The 16855-nt window shown below is 37.7% G+C and overlaps 1 protein-coding gene across 1 annotated transcript; it reads left to right on the plus strand.

The window, feature by feature from the left end:
• Positions 1 to 3952: 3952 nt before the first annotated feature.
• On the plus strand, positions 3953 to 11059 carry LOC118751955 (serine-rich adhesin for platelets-like). Its single transcript, XM_036486783.1, has 2 exons — positions 3953 to 6497; positions 9836 to 11059. The coding sequence occupies exons 1-2, from the start codon at positions 3977 to 3979 to the stop codon at positions 10411 to 10413; spliced, it is 3099 nt and encodes a 1032-aa protein (XP_036342676.1). The 5' UTR covers positions 3953 to 3976; the 3' UTR covers positions 10414 to 11059.
• Positions 11060 to 16855: the final 5796 nt, after the last annotated feature.

A 16855-nucleotide genomic window follows, 5' to 3' on the forward strand; every position in this document is an offset into this window, starting at 1 on the left:
TTTGAAAATTTAGCTCCGCATTAGATCAGATGTTGCTATGCACATAAATATATAAAAGTACTCGCGGGAATAACGAAGTTAAGGAGATAATCTAAAGCTAGACTAAAGACCCCTAACTTGCTGCTTGCAGCAACAGCAAATTTTTCTATACTGGTTGCTTCGGCTGACTGTGTAAGAAAAAAGCAAACTGCGATATAAGCTGAATCAAATGATTTCATTGGTCATTTTCGCTTTTGCTGTCTGCTTTCGCTGATTAATTAGTGTTAGTCGTAGCTAAGCAATTGAGAATGCATTGAAAATGATCAAGAGCTGCTTGCTTTAAAAAACAAAAAAAGTGTCGTTTATGCTATTTCGCAGTCAACAATTCAAACCCTGCCAACTGCATACCCAAATGCTTCTAAGAAATTTAATTAAAAAGCCAGAAATTTTGCGAAAAGTTTGAAATTCGTACTAACATGGTTTTTGTTAGATAGCTGTACTTAAAAACAAAAAATAAATAAATAAACAAAAGCAAAATAGCCGAAACTTGTTAAAATGCCGCCTCCCTCTTTCTATTTTCGCTACTATATGTTGATAGTTTTTCAAATAGAATTCATGCATAAAAAGGACAAAAATTTTACCTTAAAGTATATTATTATGTTCGTAAACGATTTTAATATTGCACCTCAGGTCACATTGGCTTTTCGTCAATTTGCATGCGCTTGTATGGAAATTATCTACAAGCTCGCTATATTATTTACAAGCATATGCTCTTTGTTTTTATTTTGAATGACCTGTCAAAAACAATACAAGTTCGTTGCTTAAGTCTTTTGTTCTATGGCGAGCGTAATTTGGTAACCTGAACCGTTTGTCAACAATCATGTTGATTTAATGCTATGCACTTGGGTGTAGCCGAGCTTAAGTTAGTACATACATACATACATACATACATATGTGCATATGTGTAAACATGCTGGCTGTATGTATTTAGTCAAAAGTCAAATTACCTGGAAAAATGATTGCATTAATTAAATATATACAACGTCAATTATACAAGGTTAGGTGAAGTTGATTGCGAGTTCCCTGGCAACAAACTAAATATGTATGTATGTATGTATTTTTGCGTCAATTTAACTTATATGCCATACAAATTGATTTGATGTCAAAGAATATGCCGGAAATGCAGAACGAAATTTTGTAGAGGATATAATGCATTGAAAATTATTTGGTTTCACTGTAATTTGAGTTTGGTTAGAAATGTTCATATGAAGTTACATGGTACATATACATAGTTATTTGCGCAGAAAATTATCGCTAGTTACATTTTAAATTTAGAAATAATCAATATTTTGTTTATTCTCAAAGGTGTTCCGTTTCAATAGCTCAACAAACTTAAAGTTCAGCAGCATTTCATACATCTAACAAAATCATAGTTTTATTACATTCGAATTTATAAATCATTTAATATCATAGCATAAGCAATTATTATTCATTCTACGAGTAAGTCCAAGGCTATATCACTGCAGCCACACCTCCGCATACATTTAGTTGTTGGCGAAAAAAAAACTTTAAAGTAATATTTTTATATTATACCTACTAGTAATTACTAATTCATCGATATCCGGGACAATTGTAGACACTTAGCTCAGTAAGTGACGCAGGCTGTTAAAAGCAAATGTAAAAATAAAATCAGAATTTACAAAAGCGTGGTATCTTTTGTTCTATGCAGTTTAAAAGGGACAATTTTAAGAGATATTCGCTAACGTGTTGTGAGTTACATATATGCATTCCTTTGAAGGCTTGAAGGCTTTTGAAATGCATACATACACTACGAAAAAAATGTTTGATGTTTTTGTAATTTTCGTGCTTATGCACTTGAGTCAAAATATAATAAACACTCCATCTTAATTAAATATTTACCAAACTAAAAGCCAGACTCATGTTTGTTGCTCAGTCCCGCTAAAACGGCCACACATATGTATTTCAATGGATTTGGACATTCAGTTAGGCTATAACCTGGGTCAGTATATAACATGTTTTTTAAAAAAGTTTAACTTTTTTCAAAAGTTGAATCCATTAGTCAATAATTAACTTATCAAATATTACAGTAATGTTGGTAGCAATTCAAAGGATTTCAAACAACTATTTATTTCTAAACGCTCAAATCAGTTTAGTTAACAAATTAAGTCAAATATTTTAATATAAAGATGCTTAAGAAAGTGTTATTTCAAAAATATGTTTGAAAAAGTTTGCACCTGTTTGGAAATTCTAAATCAATTTAGTTAACAATGGGTGTCAAACGCGTGAGGTAGTGATGTGATGTTCCGAGTACCGGGATTTTGGATCGTTTCCGTTTCCCAAAAAAGTGATAACCGAAAAAGGCGCTTTCCAAATAGCTTAACAAAACATTTTAAAAAGTTTTTACAAAAATTCAATTCCTTTTTATATTTTTGTTATAAACTTAAGCTATAAATAAATATGTTACATTCATTACATAGTTGATATTTGTCTTCCAAAACTTGTATAAAAATAAAATACATTGAACTAAATTTAAATACGCGTTTTCCACTTTAATACTTCATTTACAACAAAGGAATGTTTCCTTTTAAAAACAAGATTATTTCGATGTTGGCGCTGCTTCAACTGCGATTTCGACACAGAAAAAACAACGAAGTTGATGTAAATCGGCCAGCTCCGATTTATGGCGGATATATATTGCCTTGAAACGAACAAAATTTTATAGGTCAACTCAGAACTCTATAATACGTTTCTAAACCGAGCTTCGGACTGAATTCTTCGTGTTTAGATTTTATGCCAAAACAATCAATCTTTTGCCAATTCATTCATTTCAATTTTCATTCGGGCTTTCTTAAGTGGATTAAGTCTTATCTTAGAGGTTGAAGAACTTCGGTTGTCTTGGATGGAATATGTTTTAAGACTATAAGGTCTTCCATATCGGATATACCACAAATTAGCACACCACCACCATTATTTTATATTTCATTTATAAACTAGCAAATACCAGCCGTGCTTCACTGCGGCTTAAAAGAATTTTTGTATTGCTACTTTATTTATTTTTTATTTACTGGAAAACAGCATGTAATGAACTTTAGAAACAAATTTCAAATCTGTATATTTTTTAGTTCTTGCGACCATGGAAACGGAGCATATCTAACTACCTAAATACCAAGCTATCTTATCTTAGTCTATCTTTCACTGTAGCTCAAATATAAGCGTGCCCTAGTTAGGGCGATGGTGTTAAGCTTATTTGTTGCCTTATACTTAGTTCACAAAAAAATGATAATTGTGTAGAGGTTTGTGTTTAGTATTAGGTGAGGTTAGTATTAGAACCTCACAAATTTTTGCTCCTTTTGCACGCAGTTTATTTAAGCGACATCTTCCATGCAGGTCCCAGCAAATGCCATTGAAAATATCGCCAGTCTTTGATACATTTTGTGATTATCAATTTAATAGCTAAATTTTTTTCGCCTAAATTCCGAAAATTTAAAAGTAAATACTTATATAGAGATTTGGGGCTTCTTAAACTTTAAGTTAGCCTGGACTGTAAACTTATACTAATTTTAACTTTGCAAATGACGCGTGAACGCTTCTCATTGGCCTTAATTAATTTCGGTTTATTTTATTCAAATGGAATCCCCTCTCATACATACATACATATTTATATCGATATGAGTGCAAGTTATTCACATGGGAGCAAGTACAATTGCAGTAGGTAGAGAAAAATTGATGTTCGGTGCCGTCGCAACAAGTATTATGGCTAAGTAATAACAATAAATAAAGAGCCAAAATGACTTTCTCACAAGCTCAGCACTATATGAATGACTATAACCCATATCGATTGCCCCTTTCCCCAATCATAACCATTAAGCGCTTTTGAAATACGATCAATTGAAAAACTTGAAAAAAAAAATAAATGACACACCATAACACTAAAGTGACGCCAATTAATTTTTGATTTCTTCACTTAATTTCACAGATGTTGGCGCGAACACCGACAATCGACACACGGCCCGCCAGCGCAGCAATAACACAAACAACCGATCTCATTGCCGGGAATGAGTTCCTCAAGTTGTTGTATGGAAGCGACGAGTCGCAGCGCAAACTGCATAGCGGTGAGTACGACGAAAATGAACGTGCGGTGCGAGGAATGGGAGTTCTGCGAGCTGGCAGCAGCGACAGTTCAAGCCGAGCTACTGTTAGGGAAAGGCGGGTGACGCGCGCCGATCACTACCAGCCGACAGCTGATCCAAGCACGCATGTAAGTGCTTTAGACAGCAGAGGTGCGGCTGCGCGTAGCCTTAATTACAAGAGTCGCAATGTGCAGAATGAAGCGACTGCGACGACGACGCCGATAAAGGTGATAGCGGACGAGAGCAAACAGGTGGTGAAGCTGGTGACGTCAGGCAGCAAAATTGTCTTCCTAGAAGAGTACGATGACAATGACGCCGTTGTAGATGCAGTGGCGCGTGACATTGATCTGCAAAAGGAAAATGTAAAAACGCAAAGCAAGCAGATGGCAAAGGAAACCGCAACGAAACAAGTGCAAATGCAGCACGGGTCTAATCCTACCGATGAAGTCAAGGTGGTGGCGGTGAGTGTGTCATCTTCTAGCAAACGTGGCGGTTTCAGTCGTGACCATAATAATTTCAACACACCTGACATAGTTATGTCAAAACAGGCCAATAAATTTTCCAACGCGCGTGCGTCATTGCACCGGCCTGACACAGTGCTACAGCAGTACCAACAAGATCTACATGAGCGCGCTGACAACACTCAAAGCGATGGTAGCGTGTCAGCCGTGAAGTTGACACTAACTACAACACCACCAACAGCGCCAATGACAGCGTCCGCCACCTCAACAATGGACGACTTTGTTAATCGCTCACACAAAAGTGAATTCTCCATAGAGGAAGCCGAGCCACTGACAATGTCTCCGCAAAAGTTACGTGGCTCCCCGCATGCGGCACGCGCCAGCAGTCCGCGTTCACTGCACACGCCACATGCCGTCAGTGGACGTGCCGTCAAAATGGCTGCCAGTTTGCCAGATGTGGTCGACTCGGAGAATAGCGCTTCAACGAACATACAAAACGTGTTGGCAGCGCCGCTGGTTCAGTCCGCCTCGATGCGAACCGCCACTGTTAGCGCGTTAACTACGTATCACCGCGGCAGTGGCAGCAGCAATCGTAACAGCACGTCCTCGCACATAAATCACAAGAGTGCAGCCACATTTGCGCATTCGCATGCCAGTAGTCACATTAGCGATGGCGTTGGCATAAGTGACACAGTTATGCTGGACACGTCCGCACCGGCTGCCAACGGTGATACCGATGCCGACGCCGATGTAGAGGAAAAATTGCTGCCCTTCCAAACGGTGATCTATCACAACACCAAGGAAGGTCATGGCCCGCAATCTCGATCGATATCGTACAGCTCGTTATCGCAAAATGTCGACGATTTGCATGCATGGCGGCACTCGGGCATTTTGGCCGAAGCACAACGCAATGTCAGCGAGAGCTTAACGCCTATAACGCGCGCGGAGTTGGCGCACACCTCGGAACCGGCTAAGTTCTATTCCGTGCCATCGAAAATGTACAGCGAACCGTCAAAGTTTTATTCAGAGCCAGCCAAGGTTTACTCCGAGCCGGCTAAAGTTTACGGTGAGCCCGAGAAATTTTTTTCGGAACCTGCCAAGGTGTATGGACAACCATCAAAGTTTTATTCCGAGCCGGCGAAAGTGTACTCACAGCCATCCAAAGTCTACGGCGAACCAGCAAAAACGTATTGGTCTCCAAGTGCCGGCTTGCCTATCGCAACTACTTCCACCACAACCACTAACACAACCAGTACATCATCAAATTCAACAACAACAACAACGGTCCGACCTGGACGTTACATGCCTTCACGTCGTCCGGCGATCGTATCACGCATTGCTTTTGGCGAGGCACAAACTTCCACAACAGCAACACTTGCCATCGACGAACACGCTCCAGCAACAATGCCAGTTCCCACTACTCATCATCATCATCAAGAACACCACGCGCAGCACCAGCCGCAACACACACGTTTTCATCCACATGCCCATAGTCATGGTGCGCAAAATTCGCCGCATGGTGAGCATTCTACACATGGCTCAGCGTATGCCCACTCGCATTCGGCAACAGCATCACAACCTGCTCAACCGCAGTCACAATCACAGTCACATTCAGCGCAATCGCAGCCACGTCGTGTACTCTTCAACTTAGATAAATTACCGTATGATTTATTGAATGCGCCAGTACAATCATCGCAACATCTCTTGAATCCCGACTTCTCGCACAGCCCACCAGCGGCTGTAACCTACTCGTCGCCCAGACAACGTCAATGCCTGGAGTCCGCCTTCTCAGCGTCACTGTCTCAATCAGCCTTGCAACAGCAACAGCAGCTGCAGCAGCAACGTCAACATTCATCATTGTCGGACCAACATTCTAATCAAAATGCCAAAGGATTGCCTAATGGAGGTGAGTACGAAAAACGAAGTGCTCATCGCCGACAAAGTGCAGCCTTTGTAGTGCTTGTGCTTTATTATACATAGTAGTATTTTATGTAAATGTGTGTATATTTATGGCTCAGATGGTTTAATTTATGCTAAACGTTAGCGGTGTAAATGTTTTGAGTTGGTTATAATGTTGCATTTCGGCAGTTGTTAGGTTAATGATGATGTTAGTTATTGGTGAGAAGAGCCAAAATATTTTATGGTTCCAGAGACAATGTGACCACTGAAAATGCGCCTTTATAGACAAATGACTATGAGGCAATAACCCAGTATGTGATTGCTAGTGTATTTTACATAATATTCGCAAGATCTGGACATTCGCAGTACAAATGGTCGACAGTTTCTTTTCTATCCTATATTTTACAGCTGCGGGAGAGAAGTCCTATTCTAGTTGCATGTTTGCCGGGTGATCGTCTATGCGGAAGATATTCTACTGTTAGTAGCGATAGATTTCAGATTATTATTGGACACAAGAAATTGGGTGTATCTCCCAAAGTGATTTCCCGGTTCTATGAAACCATAGCTAAGCCTATTATAGAGGCTTTGTCTGGTAGAGTTCACTGCAGAAGACTGCACTAGTCAGAGGGCTGGAGCGAGTGGGGAACTTAGGACAACCCCCAACTTGGTTTTCGAAGCTATGCTTAACATAACTCGATATATGGCCGCGTTAGTATTCTCGGATGCTTCGATTTCATACCTGATAACACGGAGCTCTTTCACAATACACATCTCATCAATACATGAACGGATGGAGGGGAGTGGTTGGAAGGGGACACCAGTGAACTATTATACCAAAGCTTGGCGGAAAGGTCGGTGGACAGATCTTTCCCAAGGAAGTCTCTATCTACCTTAAGTTAAGGCTCCCAGATCACGTCAATGTTCACCAATTAAATTTTGCTGCTATTACGAAAGCAGTTGGTTGGTTGCTGATGTGAGTTATGGCCGCAAGGGAGGTTAATACCTACTCAAACTCAAACAGCCAGGCGGCTTGCGGAGGCCTGGACCCGATTATGGCACACTCGAAGCCTGGCTATAGTGATATCGCAAGAAAATGCTGCTGCGAATTGTGCTGTCAAGAAAATACCATCAATAAAATAAAGAGTAAGAGTTTCCTGTGGCTCGACAACCTACAAGGACTCAATATTTGTGGGTCTATTGATAGTAATCTTTCCGATTGGGATTCACGAAGTGAGATTATTTAAATACAACACCTGCTCCTCTTGATTGCAGCAGCATGGTGGCTGGCGAGGTGGAAGCATCCTAGAATTTTCTCTTAGACTGCCGAGCTTGGGTAGACTGCGGTTTAGACACCTGAGACGGTACTTTCTAACCGGTTCGGAGCAGCTCTTTGGTACCAAGATCTGTCGCCTAGGAAACTTCGTTCTCGTCACGCAGCAATTTTCGCTATAATTTAGCAGTTTCCGTTCGTAGTGCTCACGGTCTTTGTGTGCCCCCTGAATTGGGGCAACCACCTAAAGCCAACCTAACCAAACCTGGCTTGGGGGCTAGTTCTAGTGCCAGTAGTTGCCACTATTATGACTTTTCTTTTTTTTTTATAGCGCGGCAAGAGACTCTTAATATCTTGCAAGTACACATATCTGAACACCTGTTTTTATCCTATTCAAGGAAATGCAGTTTAATTACCTTTTGGATTATTCCAAAGGACCACCCCATAGTTTTCAAATATACCTAAAATTTCTGCTTAGAAGATATTTGCCTCTACACCGCAGTCCATCTGGATTTGTAGGTGTGGAAAAATAACCTCTTTATCGGCTGCTTGATCTCTTCTCCATTCTCTTCTTGTTGGGAACCTCACTTGTACGTTACTACTGAAGTCGGGTTTGGCGGCGATAGAGTCGATCACCTTTTCAAATGTACATTTCAGTAATGCTCGAACTTTATCGTTATCTACGGCACTAGTTCATCAATAGATATCATGTTAGGCTTAGCGCTTCCCTGAAGTATATGCTATCATTTTATGGATTTGAAGAGGTTGACAAACTATCGGTGTCGTATATAATCTTCAACCTGTCCTCGATCAATTCAATAATGTCTTGGCTGTCGATCCAGGTACAGGCGATGCTGAATTCGCTGGATCGCGAAATTAGGCTAATGTCTCCAAACAGTAATTTTTTCAGATATAATTTTCTCCCTTTATAAGTAATACATTTGTGTATTATTTCTTAATGACTTAACTGAACCTGACTTAGTCTGTGGAACTTTCTATAGAAGAACAGTTAACTTGCCACAGTTTAGAAGTCTTTTGTTAGGCGCTCGGTTTTTATTCTAAAGAAATCATTGAAAATTTACCTAAGAGATGCTTTCACATTTTCGCGGCATTGAGTTTGGGCGATATTTTTAATGCTCCCTTTTCGTCTCTTCTATATTATTTACTCTGTTATCAAGTTCCTCTCTTGTTGTTATATTCTTCTCCTATTGGAGATCATAAAGAGATTGTAATGAGGTATGCCCGAACCGACGTAATGCTATATCTAGAATATCTGTCATTCCTTAAGCCAGTTAGTTTTAATTTCACTCCAAATCCTTTTTTCTGAAGTTGGTAGGGTAAAAAAAATTTTAGGTTCCTTATTAAGGTGCTACGTTTTTGAATCGGGAAGACTTCTATTGGCAACAGGTGAAAGATCATTTACAACTATCCGTGGATGGTGCCTATTCCATCTGCAAAAATAAGTCTTCTTTTCATTCCTTAAAATCAACGATAATTCTCGTTGTGGTAGATATCTCTTATCCTTCTTAACTTAAGCCCAAAACTCTTACCATTGACCATTTTGAATGGCTCGGTTCATAGTGATCTTGTAGTTTTGTTTTGAAAAAATCTGTGACAGTGGCAAATTGTTTGTCCATAAATGGCTTGATTCTAGATCGTGTTCTACTACATATACACAGCTGGTCAGGCCAGGGAAGGAAAAATCTGGGCACAACTATCAACACACTGACACTCTTGACAAACTTTCTCGGGTGGACAGAAGTAACTGGCATAGTAGCGCATAGGGGTAATAGAACTACGTAGTTAAGTAACAACGTAAACCTCAATAATATTTTAGAGGGGTTCCTTTTGAGTTAGTCAAAAACCTTAGCCAATCAGCATTCCTATTGGGTATGGAAGACCGTTTCCAGCTGAATTGATGAATAAGTACCAAATTTAAAGTTGTTTTATGGCACAAATTATTTCCAATTAACCACTGCATTTTTCAAATTTATGTATTTCTGCCAAAAGTTCTGTGTACATATTTTGTTTTCTTTTTGTTTCTTCTTTTCCATGCCACACTACCCAAACTGCAGATCTAGTCAAGTGTGTTTCCAAATACAACCAGCCATCGGCGGCAGCAGCAGCAGCAACGCCAACGGAGAGTAGCCATCATGGCGGCGACGACGATGACTTGTATACGCCGACCCCAGAGCAAAATTACGAAATAGAAGAATCCGTAAGTGTTATGACAAACGGACGAGCCCACGGTGTACAAGGCAATTCAGCGGCGACGACAACAGCAAAGCCATACCGCGGTGGGGTACACCATCAACAGCAGCAGCAGCATCACTATCATAGCAACGCCAACGCAAATAGCAATTTGGACAACAATTACGATGACAATGGTGGTGGCGGAGACGATGGTATTGATACGGATGGCAGCAAAACTGGCAACGAAGACGAGGATGCAAAAGTGGCGTATGTAGTGGAGGGACGCAACTATCGCAAGTATCGCGTGGAGGAGAAGACGGACGATGGTTTTATTGTTGGCGAGTACGGCGTGGTGGACCATAATGATGGAAATTTGCGCGGCGTGCGTTATACCGCCGATTCGACCATCAATCGCAGTCTGATACAAAAGGCGTTGTTGACATTTCTTAAGCTCAAGTAGTCAAATGGGCTTTGAGAAAAAAATGTTGGTAAGGAGACATTGTTGCAAAGAGGTGTATGGCGTTTGGCGTTCGACGAATGGTGAGTGGTGAGTATTGAATGTATGGTCAGTTGGCAAGCAGATAGCGAATGGCGGTTGGCGTGGTGTGACAGGCGACTTTGCAAAGGTGGCAATGTGGTGTGAGTGCGCAGGCGCCAAAGATCAGCGTGTACGACTGCAAGCGCATCTCCAACGTAAGCGAAAGAGATGCGAATTGCTGCCGCGCATGATGTGATCACCGAATTTATTGAGCGCTTTGCGAAGTTTAGCTTGGAGACGATTTGGCGTGTATGTGCGAACTGAAATTTAAACCGATGCCAACGACAACGCCAACGTCTATGCTAATGGCGATGCCGATGCCATGGCGGTTATGTGCGCCCATTGTAGACACAGTGTCGTTGAATACAAAGTATTTCTTGTCTATTCCTTGTGAATTGTTTATTTTTATTTTTTTTGAATTTTTATTTTTATGTTTTGTACTTTTGTTTAAAACCCATTATTTAGACAAGCTAAAAATATGTGATCCAAGTCGTACTGTAGGTAGTTTAAAACGAATACACCACTACATATGTAGTATATGAAAATAGTTTGATAAGAAAATTCAACACACAAACACACTAGCTCACTTAGGCACAAATGCAGACACACTCACACAAATATATTTTAAGTTTACTTACGTAAGTGCATACATACCTACATATTTATATTTACAATAAGTAGTTAGAAGATTCTTGTAACTAGCGCTCTTTTTTTAACTATAGCTTATGAAACTACAGCAATGCGCATTGATTGCAATCGATTGTGAATATAATTTATTATAATTTTTTTTTTCATATTTATTTTTAACTATGTATTGTTCAAGTACGTATGTATGTACACTCAATTTACCTGCATACATATGCATGAGCACACGTATGTATGTATGTACATATGTATAGTTTTAATGGCTTAGTCTTCGTTTTTTTTTAGTTATGTTTAGTGATTTATTGCAGATAAAACCACTTGCCATACATTTACGTATCAAAAGCAGAGCAAATAAAAACAAAAAATGTAATTTTAGTTGTAATTGTTGTTTAGCAAAAAATTTTATATCTTACATATATATCATAATTCTGCTAAGTAACAGCGATGCATGTTTAATACTCATTTGCAACTCCAGTATGTCGATATTATTTTTCATGGACTTAGTTTATAGGTACACAGTTAAATATAGGTAAATTTTTAAACATACATATATATTCTTTATCCCTGTACTGTCCAATGATATATAGACGACCTTTCCGTAACAAAAAAAAATATATAAAAAAAAAATAAAAAATAAATAAAATAAAAAATGGCAAAGAAATAAGTTATTATAGACCGAGGAAACCGATGATCTATTGTTTTTCATATACAGTATATCGCCGCTTGGCGCGCAATACCTCGTACACACCAAATGCAATACCACGTTTACGATAGTCCGAATATTTCACAAAAGTGCAAATGAACTAAACTTTTGAATGGTTTCCTAACTGAACTTATTATATATGAGCCTATACTGAAATTATTGACCATTAAATTTGCGAAGTAGGGAAGCCCTAAGACAGGGTACTGAAAATAAGTTTTTTTCTCAACCACCTCATACGTGATATTGCATTTGGTGGATATGAGCTATTGCGTGCCAATTGTTAAGGTTGCCAAGGTTAAAAGGGTATAATTTATTTGTTAATTTTTCATAAAGGTATGGTTCATGCTTTGACCGAAACCATATAAATCAAGCTTTCACAGAGCTTTATACAGAGCTTAGAAAAATTTAACAAATTTTCATTAAAGTTTTGAGCTTTTTAATGAGCATGCATATATATTTGTTGTCCATTAATTTTTTTAAGCAACTGCAAAATCGGGTTGATTTCAATTTTTTTTTTGCTGACGGCAGATTAAAAAGCGTAAGATTTTAATGAGAATTTGTTAAATTTTTATAAGCTCTGTATAAAGTTTAAAAGCTAGACTTATATGGTTTTTGCTAATGCATGAACCATATTATTATGAAAAAGAATAAACAGAGTTTTTACTAAAAATCTTGCAAATATTTAACAAAAATCACAATACACACATTTTTGCTCCCCATTGAATAATACGAATACATTAAAAAAAAATAAATCTTTTCCAAAGCAGTCAAAAATTTCTGTCAGAATTTTTTTTTTCCCAAATGGGATGTGAATGGGTTAACTTCTCTTATTCAATAATTTATTTATTTTAGAGTTAATTTAATAGCAGTGCCCTAGGAGTGGTGGAGAAATGGCAAGCCTATTCAAACAAAAAAAAAATAAAATTTGCTTTTTACAGGCTAACCTAATATTCACGCATGCCGGCAATTATCTGTCAAAAATTTCTTATACTCAATTTGTATGAGACAAACCGTTATTGAACGACGTGCGTAAAAAGCATGAGATTCCGATTTGTTGTGTTGTTTAGTGAAATGCAAGCCTATATTGGGTGGCGCAAAAAAAAAATAAATATACGGAGTGCGGATATGAACGGTACATCCCCATAATCAACGTTTATGCTGCTGAGATAAGCAATGCTGTTTTAAATTGCTCTTTTTGAAGGTTCACATGCAAACGCAATTGGCCCATTAAGAATTTTTGGCAAAAATTAATAATATTTGACAGTTAAGAGACCTAATAATTTGAGAGGAAATTCAAATCAGCTGATCTACATCTACTGTTATTATTTACCTGCTTGTTATGCCTTGCTCACCGCTAAAATTCATTGAGATTCCTCTAGAGGTAGCCATAAATTTATTAGATTGCCTTTTTCCCTTTGTCACTCGTCACTGGGCGACAACCCGAAAGTCCTTTCATTTACTTAGGAACTCTGCTGTGTAACCTATTGACGACCCACAGAATGAATGTGGACCATATGGGCTCTTTTGGGACGTATGTTTCGCAAGGGCATCAATTCTTTTGCCAACATCAAAATTCTCATGTCCCGAAATGCACCAAAGAATGGACTACTTGGTCATTATACCTGACCAGGTATGGCATGGTTTTTGAAAGCATCAAGTGCCCTGAAAGGTCTTAATTGCTTACGTTTGCTAAGTTGCTAAGTCGCAAAGCACTCTAGTAAGCCACCTTATAACTGTAATTATACCCACTACTTCCCTTGGGCAGGTGAGCATAGCTCTAGTAATGACTATACAGACTTAGCGGTGCAACTTCCCCAGATAATCGGTTTTATCACTGTAGTGAATGACTAAAACTCAGTCGATTATTTTGTGTTGATATTTCGCCTCTTGCGATAAATAGTCTCTCCTAACGTGGGCTTAGTCAAAATAGTAACTATTCTTTTAGTGAAGATGACTATTAAGGACTTTCGAGGGTTTAAGACCACCTTTTCGCAGTCAACTTTAAGGCTGCCTGCAAGGAATCGTATCTTCAAACGAGCCCACCAAGTAGATGATTAGATCATCTGCATAGCCAAAAGCGTTGCATCTGTAAGATTCGTACATAAAAATCCATCCTATACTTAACTGGAATCGAAGATGTTAATTCTTACTTTTTATATCGCTTGTGAGAAGAATTAAATAACTATTGAATTTGTAAATTTAGATAGCAAGCAGTGATGACAGTTAAGTCGCCGATGGGTGTCAACATCAAAAAGTAGTTTTTGTATAAAATGTAGGGAGGTCGTATTGAATATAAGCCCTCGATATACAAATTTGGAAAATCGCATCGATTCCAAATCGTTCGATTTTTAGAACAGGTCTGAAATGTCGCTGAATGCGCAAAAGGCTATCTGCTTATACTGCAATTAATTTTTCAATAACCTGAGTCAGGCATATTGCGGTAATAGTAGATTTTCCCGCTTGAATAGTATGCTGAATTTCACAAAAAGGCTTAACATTTAAGAGCGTACCCCTGATGTGGAAATCAGGGAAATTTTTCTAAGGTATGGTCTGGTCATTTGGGAGATTTCCTGAGTAATTGCCCGTATCAGGGATGAATACAACCTTTAACAACTTCCATGATGATGTGGGTGCGAAAGCAATAAACTTCCCAAGATATTCTAACTGATGGTCCAGTGATTGTATATGCATTCTGTTAAAAAATTATGTACATAGGTAAACTTCATTTGGACCAAAAGATTTGCGACAGTAACTTTTAGATATGAATTCTCTGTTTATGCTTGGCTGGGCTCAAATGATCGGAGTAGCAAAACCTCAACTGCCTTTGCTGCTGGGAAACGGAGAGTTATCGGAATCTCAGGCTTAAGCAGTTGGATCTCTCTACTATACTTCCACATGTGAGAACTGATAAAAGTGGCAATTAACATATTGAGGAATTTGGTGAGATCTGCTACCGCATTGAACCACAATGTTTCTGCTAGAATCAGTGGCTTTGAAAACTTTTTACTTGTTGGTAACCTCCTGAACAACGCCGCACTGATTTTTGGCAGTTTGTGCGGCCTTATGATCACGTGTTGTTGAATATTCCATTTAGATTCGACTGTAAAAAATTTAGACCTCATTTTTGAGATATTCAAAATTATTTTACTTAATGAACGATGCCTAATAAATACGTTAAACAAACTCGAAATAGTTCAAAGAAAACGAACACGTGGAGCACAGGTTGGAGTTCTAGGACATAGCTCGTGTTGCACAATTCTCAACATTTCAATGATATTTTTCGTGTAAAATAAATAATACTTAATAAGATATCGACGACTTGTAATTGCAGATTTTGATTAAGTAAGTTTTACGGAATAAATAAATAAATAACAAAAAAAAATACTTTCGACCAGCAATTGCAAATTGCAATATTTCCTACAAAAGGTATGTAATGGCTACCTTGAATTGTTCCTTTTTAACAGAATGAAAAAAATACTCAAAAAATGAGCACAAATTAATATGTATACGCAAGAACTTCTTGAGAGTTTTAAAATAAGCTCTAATTTATTTATTTAAACTATATATTAGTTCACTTGCAAGTAATTTAGCGTAAATTTAGTATAGCAACCATAACGCATACACAGTTGAATTTGTAACTAAAGGCAGTTATCAGTACTTATTATTTTAATATATTAGTAAAAAAACAAAAATTTATAATTTATGTAGTATAAATATCCGATTGATATTATGTAAATATTATTGTATATAATTACATATATGAATATTAATTTACTATTGTTTGTGTCTAAATGAATAAAGTCAATGCCAAGATGATTTATTACGAATAATTGCAAAATAAAAGCAAAAGCTAGAAACCACAACAAATGGTGTTCTTTTTATATATTTTCATTGGGTGGTGCACTATTGGTAAAGAAAAGATACAGTCTCTTGAACTTATTATTAAAAAAATATATTTTTTTAAGCTGTGCGATTTTGCGCCTAAATAAAAAAAAAATATTCCATATTTTTTCACAAGTGGGAAAAGGTATCCATATGGCGAATTATATCTACAGTAAAGAATGTACACGAAAAAAACTAGTCAATTGTGTTTACTCATCACTTGCGTAAAATTAACTGTAAATAAAAAGTAGGTATACACATTCATAGGGTATATTGTCGTTGTTAATTTCGCGTATCTACTTTTTGTAACTTCTACGTACTCTTCAAAATGTGCAAAATTTTTATGCAAAAAGCATGAAAAAGTATGTGTGAACAAGGAAACATACCTCGAAGCAGCCTTTAAACAGATTCGGGGCACTGAGTTTTATAATGCAACGAGGATAAATGGAGTACAAGATGCCTTCAAGCTAAAAATACTGGGAAAGTTCCTTGTGTTTTGTTATTTTTTTGCCCTATTAAATACTTGGTGTGGCAAGCCATCTGCCAGTGTGGCACGAGAGCAAAAAATCATGACCACGGGCTCCACAAATCAAGAAATTTGTATGAAGGAGTGTTTGCAATATCGTTCATAAAGCAACATAAAGGCTCTGTTCTGTTCTGTGCCGATTTAGCATTGTGCCATTACAGCCCCTTTGGCATGAACTGGTATATCTGTCACGGGGTATATATTGTTCAAAAGGACCACAACCTACCAAACTATTAAGAATTGCGACCCGTGGAAAATTATTGAAAGAAAATAGATAAAAACGAAAGAAGACATAAAAGTTTATCAGAATTTCAAAATTAGTTGGCAAAGAGAAGCAGATACCGCCACAATGAGGGATGCCCTTATCCTAATGAGAGGGCTCAAATGTGTAAATTGAACCATTTTGTTTATAATGAAGATAATTTAAATAAGTTTTTTTTGTTTAATATAGTAAGCTTAATAAAGAAGGTGATAAAGTAGAAAATTCTTTTCGTAGGTTGTGTAATAAGTTGTTATAATGAGTTTCGGCTGACCAAAATTTTTCGTGCCCATTCTTTAGTATACCAACAGTAAGTAAAAATATTAGTATTAAATATTTTACGCCAACT

The sequence above is a fragment of the Rhagoletis pomonella genome, unplaced genomic scaffold (genome assembly GCF_013731165.1).
Source record: "Rhagoletis pomonella isolate Grant_MI unplaced genomic scaffold, Rhpom_1.0 Rhpom_scaffold_01111, whole genome shotgun sequence".
In the NCBI taxonomy this organism is placed as follows: domain Eukaryota; kingdom Metazoa; phylum Arthropoda; class Insecta; order Diptera; family Tephritidae; genus Rhagoletis; species Rhagoletis pomonella.

Coding starts and splice junctions, on each gene's coding strand:
- LOC118751955 (XM_036486783.1), top strand. CDS start 3,977: ATGTTGGCGCGAACACCGACAATCGACACACGGCCCGCCAGCGCAGCA. Junction 6,498..9,835: donor CAAAGGATTGCCTAATGGAG/GTGAGTACGAAA, acceptor CCCAAACTGCAG/ATCTAGTCAAGTGTGTTTCC.